Source organism: Halichoeres trimaculatus, unplaced genomic scaffold, assembly GCF_033239565.1.
Source record: "Halichoeres trimaculatus isolate MK-OKI-2021-1 unplaced genomic scaffold, fHalTri1.1 fHalTri1_scaffold_11, whole genome shotgun sequence".
NCBI lineage: Eukaryota > Metazoa > Chordata > Actinopteri > Labriformes > Labridae > Halichoeres > Halichoeres trimaculatus.
This window is the reverse complement of record NW_027437189.1, coordinates 7,980,473-7,996,563: the sequence shown is the minus strand read 5'-3', so window position 1 is coordinate 7,996,563 and position 16,091 is coordinate 7,980,473. Positions and strand designations below refer to the sequence as shown.

At 39.1% G+C, this 16,091-nt stretch overlaps 1 protein-coding gene across 1 annotated transcript; it reads left to right on the top strand.

The window, feature by feature from the left end:
- The first annotated feature begins 372 nt into the window (after positions 1 to 372).
- On the top strand, positions 373 to 14,259 carry pou6f1 (POU class 6 homeobox 1). Its single transcript, XM_074682195.1, has 11 exons — positions 373 to 762; positions 2,718 to 2,810; positions 6,542 to 6,731; positions 6,857 to 6,993; positions 9,121 to 9,346; positions 10,141 to 10,400; positions 10,487 to 10,615; positions 11,116 to 11,412; positions 11,509 to 11,644; positions 11,726 to 11,894; positions 13,692 to 14,259. The coding sequence occupies exons 2-11, from the start codon at positions 2,757 to 2,759 to the stop codon at positions 14,035 to 14,037; spliced, it is 1,944 nt and encodes a 647-aa protein (XP_074538296.1). The 5' UTR covers positions 373 to 762; positions 2,718 to 2,756; the 3' UTR covers positions 14,038 to 14,259.
- Positions 14,260 to 16,091: the final 1,832 nt, after the last annotated feature.

The following is a 16,091-nucleotide window of genomic DNA, read 5'->3' as shown; positions in this document are numbered from 1 at the left end:
TATTGAGGCAAGCTTTCTTATTTATTCCTACTTCCATACATTTCCTGTAAAATAAATAAATAAATAAATAAATAAATAAATAAATAAATAAATTGATATATAGAAAAACATCCGAAAAGCAAATAATTTTTGCAAATACAAAGCAACCCGTTTTTTTGTATTCCAAATAAGTGTAAAAATATAACTTGAGTATTTAAAAAAACAAAAAAACTTTTTTTCCTAAAAAAAAGATATAATTAACCGCAGAGGTCATCTGCTTCTTTGTTGGTGAGTAAAGTGCAGTTGTAGCAAACTGTTTTGTATGCAGCAGTGATTTATTACTTGTCGGCGTCAGTGCCTTCCTGTGCTCTGCCTCTCAGTGAGCTACGTCCCCTTTAAGAGAACCATGGCACCTCTGAAGTCGAGGCAGACATTTTTCAATGCAAGATTTTTCCTTGCATAAATTATGTTCATGACGTAGTGCCAAAGGCCAATTTTGTGGCAAATTTGTCCGACTTAACAGCTGAAACAGGATTCTGTGAGTCACCTGAAGGATTTTTGATTGCCTGAAGTGTTGCAGACAGGGCATCGTCATTAAATATTAAGAGGGACGAGATCCTAACATTGCAACCCTCCTTATCAATGCAAATACCTCTTTTGTGTGCAGTCACAGCGCCTGTCTGGGAGCTGAGATGAATTTTTAATTATGTGTGACTGAAACAAACTGTGACAAGGACCTTTTAAAAGAGCGGGGGATTACAGAAAATAAGCTGCATTTCCGCGGTAAGTTGCACATAATAAACGGTTGGTGTCTGCTCTTCGTGCAGTGCAGCGAAATGGCGAGAGGAAATGAGTTTTGGTTAATATGCAATGTTCGTAATTAGCATAATTTATATATTTATGATAAAGAGAAGGAAATACATAATATTCCGTCTCTAGACACGGGTCGAGATGATTTCTGTCGCTTGTAGTTGGTTGGTAGCGCTCGTCTCCAAAAGTAGCCGACGCGACGAGACTTTTATTGGGCAGGATGGGGGTGGGGAGCCCATCAACACCCGCTGAAGTTTTGTCAGATCCTCATATCTAACAGGGCATTGCAGGAGGAAATGCGCCAGCTGCGATCTTTCCTCGATCTGTCATGATCTTACAACCACTTCATGCCCACGATCAGCGTGTTTCACCACGTTTTCTGCAGCCAAAGTGCAACACAATACGGCCTGTTTTTATAGGCCCCTTCAAATAGTCTGGTCCTGCAATGACAGAAATAGCTGTGATTAAAAAAACAGTCCTCTACATGTGTGTGTGTCTGCTCTCACTAGCTTTAAGCCACGCATGTGAGGATACTGCAGGTTACCTAGGGTCACCAGCATGAAACTTGATGGATGTTTTGTATCAGAAATGGAAACAACAAACACTCAGGCACCGAATAAGAGCATTTAGATTTAATCATGCATGTTTTTATTGACATGACTGAAATGAAGACTAATTCTTGAAGTCTGGACAATGCTTAAAGCTCTCTACATGTAAAGTGAATGTGTATTTGTGGTATTCTTGTGTGTATCACCATGCTATTTTTAGATCAGTGTATGTGTACTAACTTTAAATGGTCATGAAACAAGCTGGTAAATTTGGCTGTTGGAATCTTACATTTAAGATTTCTCCTAAAAATGCATATTTCTCTGTAGCTCAGGGGCGTATTAAGTCGTTTGGGGGCCCAAGGCAAACCCAGTCAATGGGGCCCTCCATGTCCTTGTAACTCATCTTCCTCAGAGCTAGACTGGCCTTCCCTAGGTCCACTGTCTCTTTCCCAGAATCAAGGCATGAGACAGTGCTAATCTTGTACATGGTAACTTAACACAACTAAATGCATTTACTCAAGTTCTGTACTTTAGTTTGACTTTGAAAAAAGTGAATACATAATTTAGTCCACTTTGTCCTGGATTTGAAATCTTTTATGGTCAATTGACAGCGTATTTGGGCAACAGTAACAAACAAGAAAGTATGAAGTGAAAAACATTACAATAGGTAAATATTGAAAAAAAAATTAGGAAAGAGAAAATATGTAAATATCAAGCACAACATAAAACTGGAAAAAAATCTACTGAAAGTGGTGATATTTACAGTTACCATACTTTTTGGTACTATTATTTTAAAGTTAACGTATTTTTATTTGACCCCTGTCCAGTAATTTATGTATCCAAAAAAGAGATTTTGTTCAATAATGTTTATCACCAACTCAAAAAGTTTGATTTTGAGAAAATTATCCTGTTTCCTGGGCTAGATAAAGTCCTTAAAATCCTAAAAGTCTTGAATGTTTATCTCAGATCTCAGAGCAACATTGTTTTTATTTCAGACTTGGTTGAAATAAGAAAAATATGGGGGAAGAAAAGTGTTTTTTAAAACTTCCTTCTTCAATCAAATTTTCAGATGTGTTGTAACATGGAATGGCCCATTGAATAAGAAGGGAGGGGGAGTACCCAAAACAATCATTAAAGATTAAGCCTTTTGATGTATTTTGAAGCATGTGGAGTAAGATTTAGAAAAAAAGAAATGCCTTTAATTGAAGAGAACTTCATAAATCAGTTTTTAAGAGATGCTTTGGGGGCCCCTGGGAATCTTGGGGCCCCGGGTAACTGCCTGTGTTTGCCTAATTGTAGCTACGCCCCTGCTGTAGCTATTGTGTTTAACATCAGCATATATATTTTTCATCCTCCATATGCTTAACTTTTCTGTCCCAGAATGCCAGGAGGGTAGCGACTGTGGCGGTGCAGAGAGCCATGAACTCCCAGGATCTCCCTGCCAAAGATGCCCCACTCACTGTCAACGAGCAGGTAACACTCACCTGTCAGTCAAAGCAAACTGAAGTGCTCCCTCTTCCCTCCAAATCCACACAGGGCTCCTCCAATCCAAGTGCTTCTGTCACCCTCCCATTTGCTGACATACCACTTCATGAAGGAATGATTAACTTCCATTAAGATGTTCGTTCTGATCCAGACCCTTTTATGTTTTATCACACAATAATACCTGCTGCCATATGCTTGTGAAGTTTACCGACTTTTAAACTGCCTTCCTCAATAATGAATTGTGTTTTCTCTCTCTCCCGTAATACTCTGTTTAGACATAGTCGGCAAACAAAAGCAATGCTCTTCATGGATGTACTGAAGGGAGCTTGATGAAAGCATTGCTTGTGCTGCTTGTTGGCTGATGCTCTTCTCATTTTTTGAGTCGCCGTGCTCTTTTCATTTGTGTCTCCTCCTTTTTTGTGTTTGTTTTTGTTTCTTTTTTTTTGTCATTGTGTCCTAACATGTGCTTGGCTTCTCTGTTCTCCTTAGCCATTCACTGTCTGACTGCAGAAGTCTTTTTACAGCCATTTAAATCCTGCTCTTTGAAATTCCCCTGCCAAAGACAACCAGGTATGCATCCTCCTCTCTCTTCCAGCATTGTCTTTCAAGTCTCACCGATAGGGCTGAACTATGAATTGAATTTCAGTCTTGAAAGTTCCCTCCATTAAGTAAACATGACCGATGGTGATCAACGAATTTAAAGTTATGGTTTTGCTTGCAGAAAACTCTGTGGTTGTTTATTATAGTATATTTTCAGGTAAACATTACCCAGTCTGGATTACAATTACTTACGATTACTTCCCTGCCAATGCCAAACAGCTTATTCTGCTGTTGACTCTTTTTTGATGTAGTGGTTGTGTTGATTCTTCCAAACAGGTCTAAGGTTCCTGTTTGTTGACCCTTTATGACAGGGGTGGCCAACCAATCATAGACCAAGAGCCGCAAAAATTACTGTGGTACTACAAAGGGCCACAAAAAATGTGGTCTTACAAACGCACTTCCTCTTAAACATAAACAAAATGACATAAAATGAAAATCAATACATTTCCAATTTTCAAAGTGAGATTTACTGCTTGTAAGTGTGTTTAGATTTTTACTTGGAGCCATGTCAAAGACAAATTTCTGTATTTACTGCAGAAGAGACAACATTCAATTGACCTATCTATCTGTCTATCTATCTATCTATCTATCTATCTATCTATCTATCTATCTATCTATCTATCTATCTATCTATCTATCTATCTATCTTTCTATCTATCTATCTATCTATCTATCTATCTATCTATCTATCTATCTATCTATCTATCTATCTATCTATCTATCTATCTATCTATCTATCTATCTATCTAAGAACACATAAGCAACTGGGAGGAGCTCATTTAGAGAAAAGAAACTGAAACTTAAGTATCAGTCTCATCACCTAAGTACTGATCGATATTGATCCCAACGTTAGCAACAATATATCAGTTTTATGAGTAGATCAAAGAGCCACATGCGGCGCACAAGCCACAGATTGGCCACCCCTGCTTTATGACTTACCATACCAGGTCTGCTAAAGCATATCTTTACATTTTAACATGCCATAGTGCATTATTTTTGCCTTAAACTTTTGCTATACATCAATACAACCCTTTATCTCAAGCTTTTAAGAAATGTATCAACTTATGTCCAGAATAACTAAATAAACTGTAAAAAAAGAGGCAAAAATTGAACATTTTTCTCATATTTTCTAAATACAGAAATGTCATACAACAAAAACCTAAGTGGAAAAGACGTGAACATGTGAACAACAGCAGTCTGGATCATATTTTTATTGTTGAGTCTTCATACTGGATTCTTACAAACATTTTAGAGGAAGGAAACAGCGCTCTGGGACAAGTTGAAAACACAACATGAAAGTGTTACTCCCCAGATGTTATACACAAAAAGAATGATTGATCTGTCTCATCTAGTTTCAAATTTAGCTCCAGTGGAAACAATAGTCAGTGGCAGAATAAGTTGTTAAGCATTGGCGAAGAAGATTAGACAAATTTCATGGGGACAACCCACTCGGCTACAACTCAGCTGTAGGGGTGGGAAAAAAAATGGAAACACAATATATCAGGATTTTTGTTTGACAATATCATAATTGAGATTCTTTATCAAAATCTATTTTTTTTTGTTTCAAATTGGAATTCTTCCTTTTAGTCTTTGTTTATAAACTGTATTGGAAAGAAGTTACCACTTTCCTCCAACAGAGGTTGAAATGTTTCTCTCTGACTCATGTGATGTGGGTTTATGGGAAAATATGGCTCCTGATATAGTCTGTAGACATCATCATCATCATCATCATTTAACTTTTTCCCATGATCTGGTGTAAAAAAAAAAGAAAACAAAAAATCGCAAAATCATAAATATCAAAAATCCTAATAGAATCGAATCGTGAGAATAGCATATCATCGCTGCTTATCCCATAAATACATGTTCCTCATAACTGTGGCACCATTTAAAAAAGGAAAAAATCAGGATTTCCAACAGAATGAGATTTATTGCCAAGAAGCTTTTTTACACCAAAACACATCAAAAAATTTAATGTTTTCTTTTTAATCTGCTAAACATGTTTCTTATCACATGCTCTCTACATGCTCCTACAAAGTGGCTTCTCTTGCCTCGCTCCACTCTTCTCTTTACCTGCTCTGCTGACTGTGTTCACCAGCTGTACATTATGTCAAGTTATCCAAATACAACTTGAGTTTTGAAAAGTTTCACTCAAGATTCAATCCAGAAAGTAGTTTATCATAATTTCATCAAAGCTAAGAATGCAGACTAGCGTTTGCAGAAAAGCAGGGTGAGAGCAGCAGGATTGTAGTTATAGCAGTTATAGCTATTGTGTGTACTATACTCAAATCTACTATCTCCACTTAATTTAACAATCTATTCTTATAATTATTGATTAATTCAGGCAGTAAACAGAGAGAAAGAGTGAGCACAGAGTATGAATGACATAATTTTATGGTCACACACCGAGCTACCCATAGGCCCATATCATTATAACTTGTAAACACAAAATAAAACATCTGTGGACCAAGGCAGGTCATCCTAAAATCCGTTCATTCTTCTGGGAGTCTCTGTGCCTGCAAAAAAAATGTTTTCACATTTAATATTAACATTTAATAATATTTTGGTGCTGAATCTAAATGCCTGGAGTACGTAGATAAAATGTCATTTGCAGTGGATTTCAGAGGGATTATAACAGCTGCTAGCTTTGCAAACATGCTAGTAACAAGCTAACAGGCTTTTCTCTTCAATTCTGTTGCCGATGTTAATTTTAAAGTGAGTTATATAAAAGGTTTTTCATTCTGATACATAGTAAAGCAGGATATGTTAAGTTTGTGGTGGCCGAATTGAGTGATAATACTGGTATTTGTTTATTGTTTCGCGGACAGTCCCCTTTAATTCACTATACAGTAAAAGAGGCAGCTTTAGCCTGTACGGCTAATTTCTAGCTGTAGTCCCCCTTCTTATAACTCGCCTTTGCACCGTCTCCTGTCCAAGTTATCTTGCCGCATCTCCTCCAGGTTTTCTTATGATGCAAACCACAAATCATTTAAGATATTTATGTTTCTACAAAATATCACACAATTGTATTCAGTGTGTCCAATCTGTGTTTATGACCATACCATGACATTAAGTTATTTTTGAGTTATCTTTGAACCCGCTCTCTGCTGTTTGCTGTCCAGGTCATTGTGATGTCCGGCCATGAGACAATTCGTGTGCTAGAGGTTGAAGTTGATGCGCCTCAGCCACCGTCTCTACCGGATGGCAAGAGTGAAGGAAAAGCTGAAGAGGGAGTGGCTCATCTTGCAGAGAAGCAGGAGCTCTGCAGCTCACAGGAGAGCTCTGCTGTGCCCCAGAGCTCCGAGGCAGCAGGTAGATAATCCAAGATAAATGGTGGAAAGTGGAAGAGTTGGTAGTCATGCACAAACGATACTCTAGCAGTGAAATTTTAATAGATCAAATGTTAGAAAGAGCTAACTCTGGTTGTGCTCCTGCAGTGCTGGATGAGCAGCAGGTGGTGTCTGTTGAGGCTCCAGTTAATGCTGGACAAACGCTGACTCCTGCTGTTACGGTCAGTGTCTCCCTGCCACAGCCACAGGCCACCATGCCCATCGCTGTACAAGGCTGCCCACAGGTACGAGCAACCACTGGAAACACGTCTTCATTCACCTCAGATGTTTGTAAATTTCAAGTTTTTCCTACAGGAAAAGTGGGTTTGTGCACGCCATCCTGCTCATATTGTTCTGTGTCTAAAGGTCATGTGTCACAGGGATTAATGTTCCCATTGTCACCTGCAGGCCTCTGTAGATGATTTACTGAAGTCAGTGACTGAGGCTATCACCTGTTGTGCATACTGAGTGTCAATGATGTGACCAGTTTGACACCTGAACACAGAGCCTGGGGCTGTAAGAATTGTGAGCACGTAACTTCCAGCAACTGATTGAATCTGAAACCAACTAATGCAACAAAAAAAATAAAAGGCAATATTTTATTTCACAAAACTGAAAAATGGAGAGCAGAGCGAAGAAGTATGAATATAAAAATTGCATCACTTTTTAGCTTGGTAGCATTACCCTTGTAAAAACATTGGAGTGAGTATCAGTTTCATTAATACGTCTTATTTTGTCGTAGTAGTAAGATTTATTCAGTCTTAATACAGAATACATTATTCTTCACAAAAAAACCCAAAAACACAAATTTTTGAAAAATGAAGTTCTTGTATTACATATTGAATGAAAAGGCATAAATATAAGCAGGATGCTTATCTAAGCCTTGCCTACATTTTAACAAGATTCACAAAATTGAGCTACCAAAAAACAGCACTTATAATTTTCAAAAATAACTTTACAAAGCGTTTTTCTAAAAATAAAATGTGAATTACAAGTTTTTAAAGGTCCCATATTCTGCTCCTTTTCTGCAGTTTAATATGGATCATTGATGTCTTCATGAAATGGTAGTAACATGTTTTGGTCCAAAAAGCCAATAGATCAAGCACAGCAGCATTGTTTCCAGGCTCTCATAGCCCCTCTGTTCAGAATGCTCTGATTTAGTGGGCGTGGCCTTCATATGTAAATGAGCCACCGCTGATACCGACCCGCTCTTCCACGTCACTGAGAGCTTCGCCATGTAACCATGACAACCGAGCTCCGAGTGCACAATGTTTAGAAAACAGTGAAGCTCTGTAACATTACAGGCTAAAACAACAGGCTAAACGCAGCTAAAGTTAGCATCCAGAAGCTAACACAGAGACAGGGGGGACACTGAGGAAAAGCTCTTCCATCTGCTCCACAGCACACAGCATTTGAAATACTCACATTTCCAGGGTCCGAGGTTTGTTGGCAGATGGTTGGTAATGCGCCTGGATTCAGGACCAGTCTATTTGCTAGCCCTCTGTTGTACTGTTCAAAGTTGGAAAAGCAGTGGGCCGTGAAGTGACTAGCACACACACGCACAGTTTTACTGAGTGTAGCTGGCACATTTCCTTGGTAAATGAACTCTAGACACTTAGTCTGTCTTCTTCTGAGATGGGAAGCTTGTGCATGCAACTATGTGGCTGTTTACAGCCAAAAACAAAGCAGCGATGGCTCTTCAACTTTGGCCCACTCCTCTCCTCCAGCAGCGAGGAGAGGAGTGGGCGGGGAGGGGGTTCAGGGGTATCTGCTCTGTGAACCAATCAGGTCAGACTTGCTCTTGATTGGTCAAAAAAGGGAATCGCTGACGTCGGTAAATCCCCAAAATCCAAACAGCTTGTTTTAGGTCAGGATTTTACATTCACAAGCACTACTAAGTACAGGTTTTGTCATTAAATATCACATTTTGTGGGCTGGGGGGAAAGTTAAAGACCCACAGATTTCACTAAAAGACTTAATAAAGTGATTTTTGCACAATATGGGACCTTTAAGGTTACATTAGCAGTATTCCACAGTTTAACCCCAACAACAGAAACACATCTCCTTTTTAGACCTTTCTTAGGTTTCTGAACAGAAAACTTACAAACACCTCTTGAATCACATTGGGTCTTTCAAATTGAAAGGAACTTTTGCACAGCACCTGGAAGTGAATTTAGTTTTGCGGAAAACATTATGAGCATTATTTTGTAATAAAACAAGTCAGAAAATTCCATAATATGTGAATTCAGAAAAAAAAATTAACCCAACAAAGTAAATTTGTATCATCTGCAAAAATGATGACTTTAAAGAAATTTGTCACCCTGCAAATATAATTAATATACAATGATGAATGAATGATGTTGTGATACAAGGTGCTGACCCAGGAGAGTCTGGCCTCTCTGATGACGGGTATGATGGCTCAGACTGGGTCCCTTGGGCAGCCCCTGCTCATCCCACTCAGTATGGCCGGATCCATTGGTGGACAGGGTGGTCTGGCTGTTCTCACTTTGCCAACCACTAATGTGGCGACTCTGCCAGGACTGGCTGCAGCTAACCCTGCTGGAAACCTTCTCAAGCTGCCCTTTGCAGGCCTCCAAGGTAAAAAACAACTACCTGTTTGTTTGTGTGATCTTTTTTGTCTTACTATGCCTGGATTAGCTTAGATGAAGTTTGGCTGAATCACTTTTAACATCTGACTTAAAGGCGCTGTGAGGAGTTTGAACGTGATATTTAAAAAGGCTCTCTTCTAGATATATGCCTGATCATAATCCACACTTTAAAATGAGATTATAAGCACTAATATTGCTGGTTACAGATTGTTTTAAATTGCTACTTCTTAGCTTCCAGTTCGGGGCGACCAGAACTGGATTGGTTTCCGTCACGTCTAGGTCTCTATGACAACACCACGCTGGCTGATAAGGATTTCTATGACTAATTTTGTAGTGATGGTGGACACTGGAGCCTAACTGTCAGATAGAAAAAGGACAGAAGAGCAGATGAAATCTTAACCGGAGAGTGAAACAGCCTGAGTAGAACGCTAATTAGCCTTTAGCTCGGGCTGCATCACTTGATAACACAGGGGTTAAACTGTTTGTGATAATGTTCATTCCAACCCACATGCAGCAGTTATTCTGCTGCATGTGCAGCACGTTGTAGCCAGTAAAAAGTTGTCTTGAACAAAGAAATTTTTTTTTGATACAATCTCCATTTAATTCCAAAACAAACACACGCCTCACTAAAAGTAATTTACGACAGTGAGCGAAGACTCCAGGCCACTAGGTGGTTGAGGGAGTGCAGTTAAAACAAATCCTCCTCATAGCATCTTTAATGGTGAGTATATTTACTCTGAATCACACAAAATGAATCATTTCCATGTCTTCATCTTTACTCAGCCGCCACAGTCCTGAACTCAGTCCAGCCCCAGCTTCACACAAACACACAGGCCATGTTCCAGCATCAAGCAGCGCCCATTCAGCCCATGCAGGCAGCTGTGCAGCAGGTGACAACTCAGCCAACGCAGGTGACCAATGCACAGGTCACTGCTGCTCCAGCGGCTGCAGCTCTGCCCACCTCAGCCTCAACGACTGTTTCTCAGTCCAACATATCTGTGGCAGCTCTCCAGACGGCAGGCCTCTCCCTCAACCCTGCCGTTGTAAGAAAACTCAGATGCACAGTGCTTTGCATATCTCTTTCTGATGTTGTACTTGCTGATATTTACACATTTTGTGACTCTTTAAGATCAACGCTGCCTCCCTGGGAGCTCAGCCTCAGTTTCTCAGCTCTCTCACCTCCACTCCCATCCTCACCAGCGCCATGTCCAACATGGCAGGCATCACCAGCCACATCATCACAAATGCACAGGGTCAGGTGGGTTTCTGGAAAACTTTCAGTCTTAAACACAAGAATCTGACAGAAAAAACAGAATCACGACGTGTGTATCAGTAGTTGTTAAAAGTTTTTTGACTTCACAGAACAACAAACAGATTTAATAACAAAATGAGAACGCTTTAATAACAACCGAACTTGATGTTCAATCACTTTCCCTCAAAGGACTATTAAAATGTTATTGTGTTTCTGTGTCGGGAATAAAAGCCCTGAGCCTCCGGTTAACATCGCTCTGTAGTGCTGTTTAAAGTCAGCAGAGCATGTGGAAACTGATTTGTCTTCTCAAATAGTTTCATTACTCAATCTTATGATTATTGCAGCTCATTAGAGTTAGACTGCAAACAAAAGCAATTCTTGAGAGACATGATTATACCCGGAGTGAACTTCTCACCCAGAGGCAGAAACAGTGCATCGACAGGTTGCTGATAAATGTTTTGTTTGGTGTCAAATCGATTTAACTGAACTTCAGACTATCCTCACAGGTCTTAGGAACTCTTCCTCTGCTAGTGAACCCAGCATCCTTGGGTGGAGGGGCTGCAACACCCACGCTGCCTCTCCAGGGCCTCCAGGGACTTCAAGGCCTTCAGGGGCTTCAAGGGCTCCAGGGACTCCAGGGACTCCAGGGACTCCAGGTACAGACTGTCACCCCACAGCTGCTTTTAAACACCCAGGGTCAGATTATCGCCACGATGGGAAATGGACCTGCTGCGGTCACAACTTCTGCTGCAGTCCTGCCTAAAGCTGCTGCTCCTCCAGCACTGACAAAACCGAGCACGCAGGTAGAAAAAAACTCGGTTTTAAATTCAGAAAGAATGAAAATGACTGAATGTTGTCAGAAATGTGCATCTGAAATAAGTTTATAACTGTTTTAACAGGTTTCTGCAACAAATGTCACACAGTCCCCTGTTGTAATCGCCCCACAGCCGTCTGTCCTGAAGACAGCCACCACACTCCCCTCCGCTGTTCCCATCACCTGTGGAGAGCTAGCAAAAGTGGGGCAGCTTGTCAGCAGTACGTACACCTGCTCCTTCTCCAAACATAGATCAGTTCACAGCAGGTGGATATTTTTAACCGGACTCTTCCCATTTTTAGAGCCCCAGCAGGTAGTGAGCAGCGAGGAAGGCATTAATCTGGAGGAAATTCGGGAGTTTGCCAAGAATTTCAAGATCCGTCGGCTGTCCTTGGGGCTGACTCAAACACAAGTGGGGCAGGCGCTGACTGCAACTGAGGGTCCGGCCTACAGCCAGTCTGCCATTTGCAGGTAATCTACTTTTATAGTAAACGTTAGATGAAAATATTACTTATCAAAATGTGGATTCATTGACAACACAGTGCAGATAACGCTCTCAATGCATGCGTGTACTGACTTCAATGCATACATATGAGGAAGCTGATACAATAAAATCACAAAAACTTCATAAATGGACTGATGCAAACATCTTTTGTCATCACCTGAGTGCAGTAACTGCCATAGAAACACACTGCAAGTATAAATCCCTGAGATTCTCACATCAGCATGTTTATGTGAAGATAACTTCAACTTTGGAAACTGTCAGTGAATTAACAAAGGCTTCTTTGAAAAGTTTCACTTCCAAAAATTTACACTGATTCTAAGAAGTTGTCCCCACTTTCTCACTGGGGCTCAAATAAAGGATTAATGTGGGTTTCATTCATCAACTATGAAGCTACACCTAGCAGTCTTTTAGCATAACCTGGGATAAAGACCTCTTATAGGAAGCACTGCTAACTGCACTTTGATCAGAGGCATCAAAGTAGTACTGTTTGATGGATTTTGTTCCCTAACAGAGACTTGGCTAGCTGTTCACTATTGTTTACTTTTTTGCTAATCTGTGCTAAATTAAGCTAACGTTACTGGCTGTCATATCAATCACAGTTTACTGACTTAACAGCAAAAAAAATAGATAGATAGGTAGATAGATATGGATTTTTCAAGGCCTGAAGCAGATATTAATTTGCAGTCAAAGTGAAAATATTGGAGTCAAATTTTTGAATAATACAAACCCCAACACTTAACTGCATTTAATGGCTTCAAGCATATGTTTAACAAACAGCTGCCAGGCTCAGCAGCACGTTTTATAAAGTTAAATGAAAACATTAAAAACAAAGCTAAAGTTTTCTACAGTAAATAAAGTTTCCCAAAATTGTAATGCAACTGCAATATCTGTAATAACTGCACTGCTGATTGGCTGTTACCCAAGCCATGACTCCGCTTGTAACCAATCAGATGATACTGTGGGTGGGACAGTGCTGGGGACTGAGTAGTGATTGAAGACAGTGGAGCGGCTACATCAGAGCTGATATGCTTCAAAATGCCAAATATCAGCCCCGGTTGATAATTGGTCTATTCCTAATAGACATACATACAGACAGACAGACAGACAGACAGACAGACATACTTCATTCATGTCCGAGGAAAATTCAAGGCATCCAGTTGCTGTTAGAAGACAAACATGAGATAAGGAAAAAAAACAGTTACAAATTAACCCCAAGGACTGCTGCTCCCCCTCCCACACATCCGTTTATCAATAGAAAACTATCCTTTAATAAAAATAAAATGTGCAAAATAAGAACAAGAATGTCCACCAATTTTAAAGCACCTATAGATCTGTTCTGACGTTTAAAATGGAGAGTGCACAATTATTGAAACAGACAGTGCAAACATAGACAGTGACATTTAAAATGTGTTGATAAAGTTATTGTGCTGAGAGCCTCAGAGTTACTATGTGCTATCCCCCTGCCCTGACTGTGCGGTGTTATACAGACGTATAGTGAGGGGGACAAAAGAGTTTCAGAGTCTGTCAGTGGAGCAGGACAGAGAATATTTCAGAAGAATGAAAATAAAAGTACATGAGAAAATCAAAATCTGTGCGTAAAGAACCAAAATATGGCTAAAAATTTTGAGCAACTAAAGACGAGTAATAGATTAATTTATATCCAGAGGTAAGCTTAGTAAAACGCTGAACCATTTGTCATTAGATTGATTTTATTTTGAATAAACAGTGTCAAGTCTCATTAAAACCTTTTTTTTGTGCGGCAGGTTTGAAAAGCTGGACATCACTCCAAAGAGCGCTCAGAAACTAAAGCCGGTCCTTGAGAAGTGGCTTGCTGAAGCCGAGCACTGGAACCAGAAAGGCCAGCAGAATCTGATGGAGTTTGTTGGTGGTGAACCATCCAAAAAACGCAAGCGGCGCACCAGCTTCACGCCGCAGGCGATAGAAGTTCTGAACTCGTACTTTGAGAAGAACGCGCTGCCAACGGGTCAAGAGATTACAGAAATCGCACGAGAGCTGAACTACGACAGGGAGGTTGTACGGGTTTGGTTCTGCAACCGGCGACAGACGCTAAAAAACACGAGCAAGATCAACGTCTTCCAGGTTCAGTAGTGACCTCAATCTGTGAGGATTCAAGATGAACATTTGATACAACCAGAGATTCAGAATGTGTTGTAAATAAAAGCCTAACCACAAGAATATAAACTTTTTACGAAAATGAAGGAGAATAAGCATAATTTATGTGTTATGAAAGAGAAGTAAAATAAGTTGTATTTCAGGATGTTGAGAAAACGTATGTGTGGTTGGTACTGGGTGAAACTGCATGACCCTCTTACCAGGTTTTATACGAGTGCTTTTGTAGGATACTCCTTCACATTGAGTCACATAACTCATTTCAGCTGACAAGCTGATGTTTCAGTAACATGCTTTTGCCAACATAGACGTTTGAAGCTGCTCATTTATTTTGTATTCATGAAGTATTTCTACTGCCTGAGCAGCTTTAAATGCACATATAAGATTCTGACTGAAGAATAATCAATAAAATAAACCTAAACAGCTTATAACCTTATTTCAACTGAATTATTTGCCTGAAGAACATCCTTTTGTGTTTTACTATCTGTGGACTGACAGCAAGACTATTCTGGACAATCATCATTTTGAAATTTCTTAATGATAATCACGAAGATCGATTCAAAGTTGTGATATGTGTTATGGTGCTGGCAGTCCATAGAGAAGGTTTACGTTGTTCCATGTTCAGCAGCTTCTTCTCAAAGTAAAATTGAAGCTTCTGCTTTTGTTTGTAATGCCACACCTGTAGACTTTTATGAGTGTTTTTATAACAATGCTTTTGTTTGTGAGAGTCTGATCATGCAAATCCATGTACTGTATGTGTGGATGAAACATATAATGTGCTAATAATACTCTGAGAGTATTTTTCTAAATGTTGCTGTTCCTGTATCTGTTTCCTTAATGGCTTCAAACTGTCACAATGTCACACTTTAAGATCACTTTCTGTTACTAAGACTCATATCACTCATACTGATTTACTGAACCTAGCAAACTAACTGTGCAGCTATTGAACCGTGTGGTTTATAATTTGTGATGTTGTGATATGTTGGATTTCTAAAGTGAGAGAGTGAGAAAAGTTATTTCATCTCTTGTATGAAATTCATTTCTGTTAGACTGTAAGTTGTTTTTGCACGCAGGTTGAAGAAGCAAGAGAGAAAAGCAAACAGTTGATGTCCAGCATATAGTTCAATTTTAATGGAAGGGATTTTAATGTTTTTGTTTTAAAGAGCTCAAACAGCAAGCAGCCTTGCTTTCAGAATAGAAGCAGTACAAACAAATTTTAGTCATGAAAGTAAAAAGTAAGACTCATTATTATTAGTGTCAATGTAGTTCATATGCAAAAGCAATGCAGAGTTAAGAGAAACTTATGCACCAATCTTTGTTGCAGTGGACATGCAGTAAACCTTACCTTCAAAATAATACATTTTGCAAACGATTGTTTTAACATGTTAAATGGCAATTTCTTATATCAAAATAAGTTATGCAAACATGAATAAATAGCTAAATTATAATAGTAAGATAAGATATCCTATGTCTGCAAAGCACTTACGTTCTGTTTATATGTTTTTTTTTCAGAGAAGGGAGGAAGAAACATTGCTTTTTGTCTTTTTATGTCAGATAAATAAAATAAACCATCTTTATTAATCACTTTTTGTTGTGTGCAGATGTATTTAAAAATAATGTGATAATTAAGTATATTCTAACAACATAATACTTCACTATCACATACTAAATATACAACTTGTCATGTTGTAACATGATCCTGACATTTATTTTTTCTGAATTGGCAGCAATATGCTCATGTGCTTTTTTTTGACAGTCAGTTATCAGGGAGTGTTTCATTTATCATAAGAAAAGCTTGTTATCTTGAAAAAATGGTTCAATAAGCCTACATGTCAAAACTTATATCATATCAACTTGCTGTCCTGGACAAACAGCTGTGTTATCTTAATAGAAAGTGGGTACATTCCGAGAAACCAACAAGATTAATACGTTATCAAAGTTAGGTTAGTACGGAAGCATATTGCATTCACTTAAAGAAAAAAAAACAACTCAGGTTTTTCAGAGTAATTTATTCTTCGGTTTCTTTTGTGTGG

Coding starts and splice junctions, on each gene's coding strand:
- pou6f1 (XM_074682195.1), top strand. CDS start 2,757: ATGAACTCCCAGGATCTCCCTGCCAAAGATGCCCCACTCACTGTCAAC. Junction 2,811..6,541: donor CACTCACTGTCAACGAGCAG/GTAACACTCACC, acceptor TTTGCTGTCCAG/GTCATTGTGATGTCCGGCCA. Junction 10,401..10,486: donor TCTCCCTCAACCCTGCCGTT/GTAAGAAAACTC, acceptor TGACTCTTTAAG/ATCAACGCTGCCTCCCTGGG.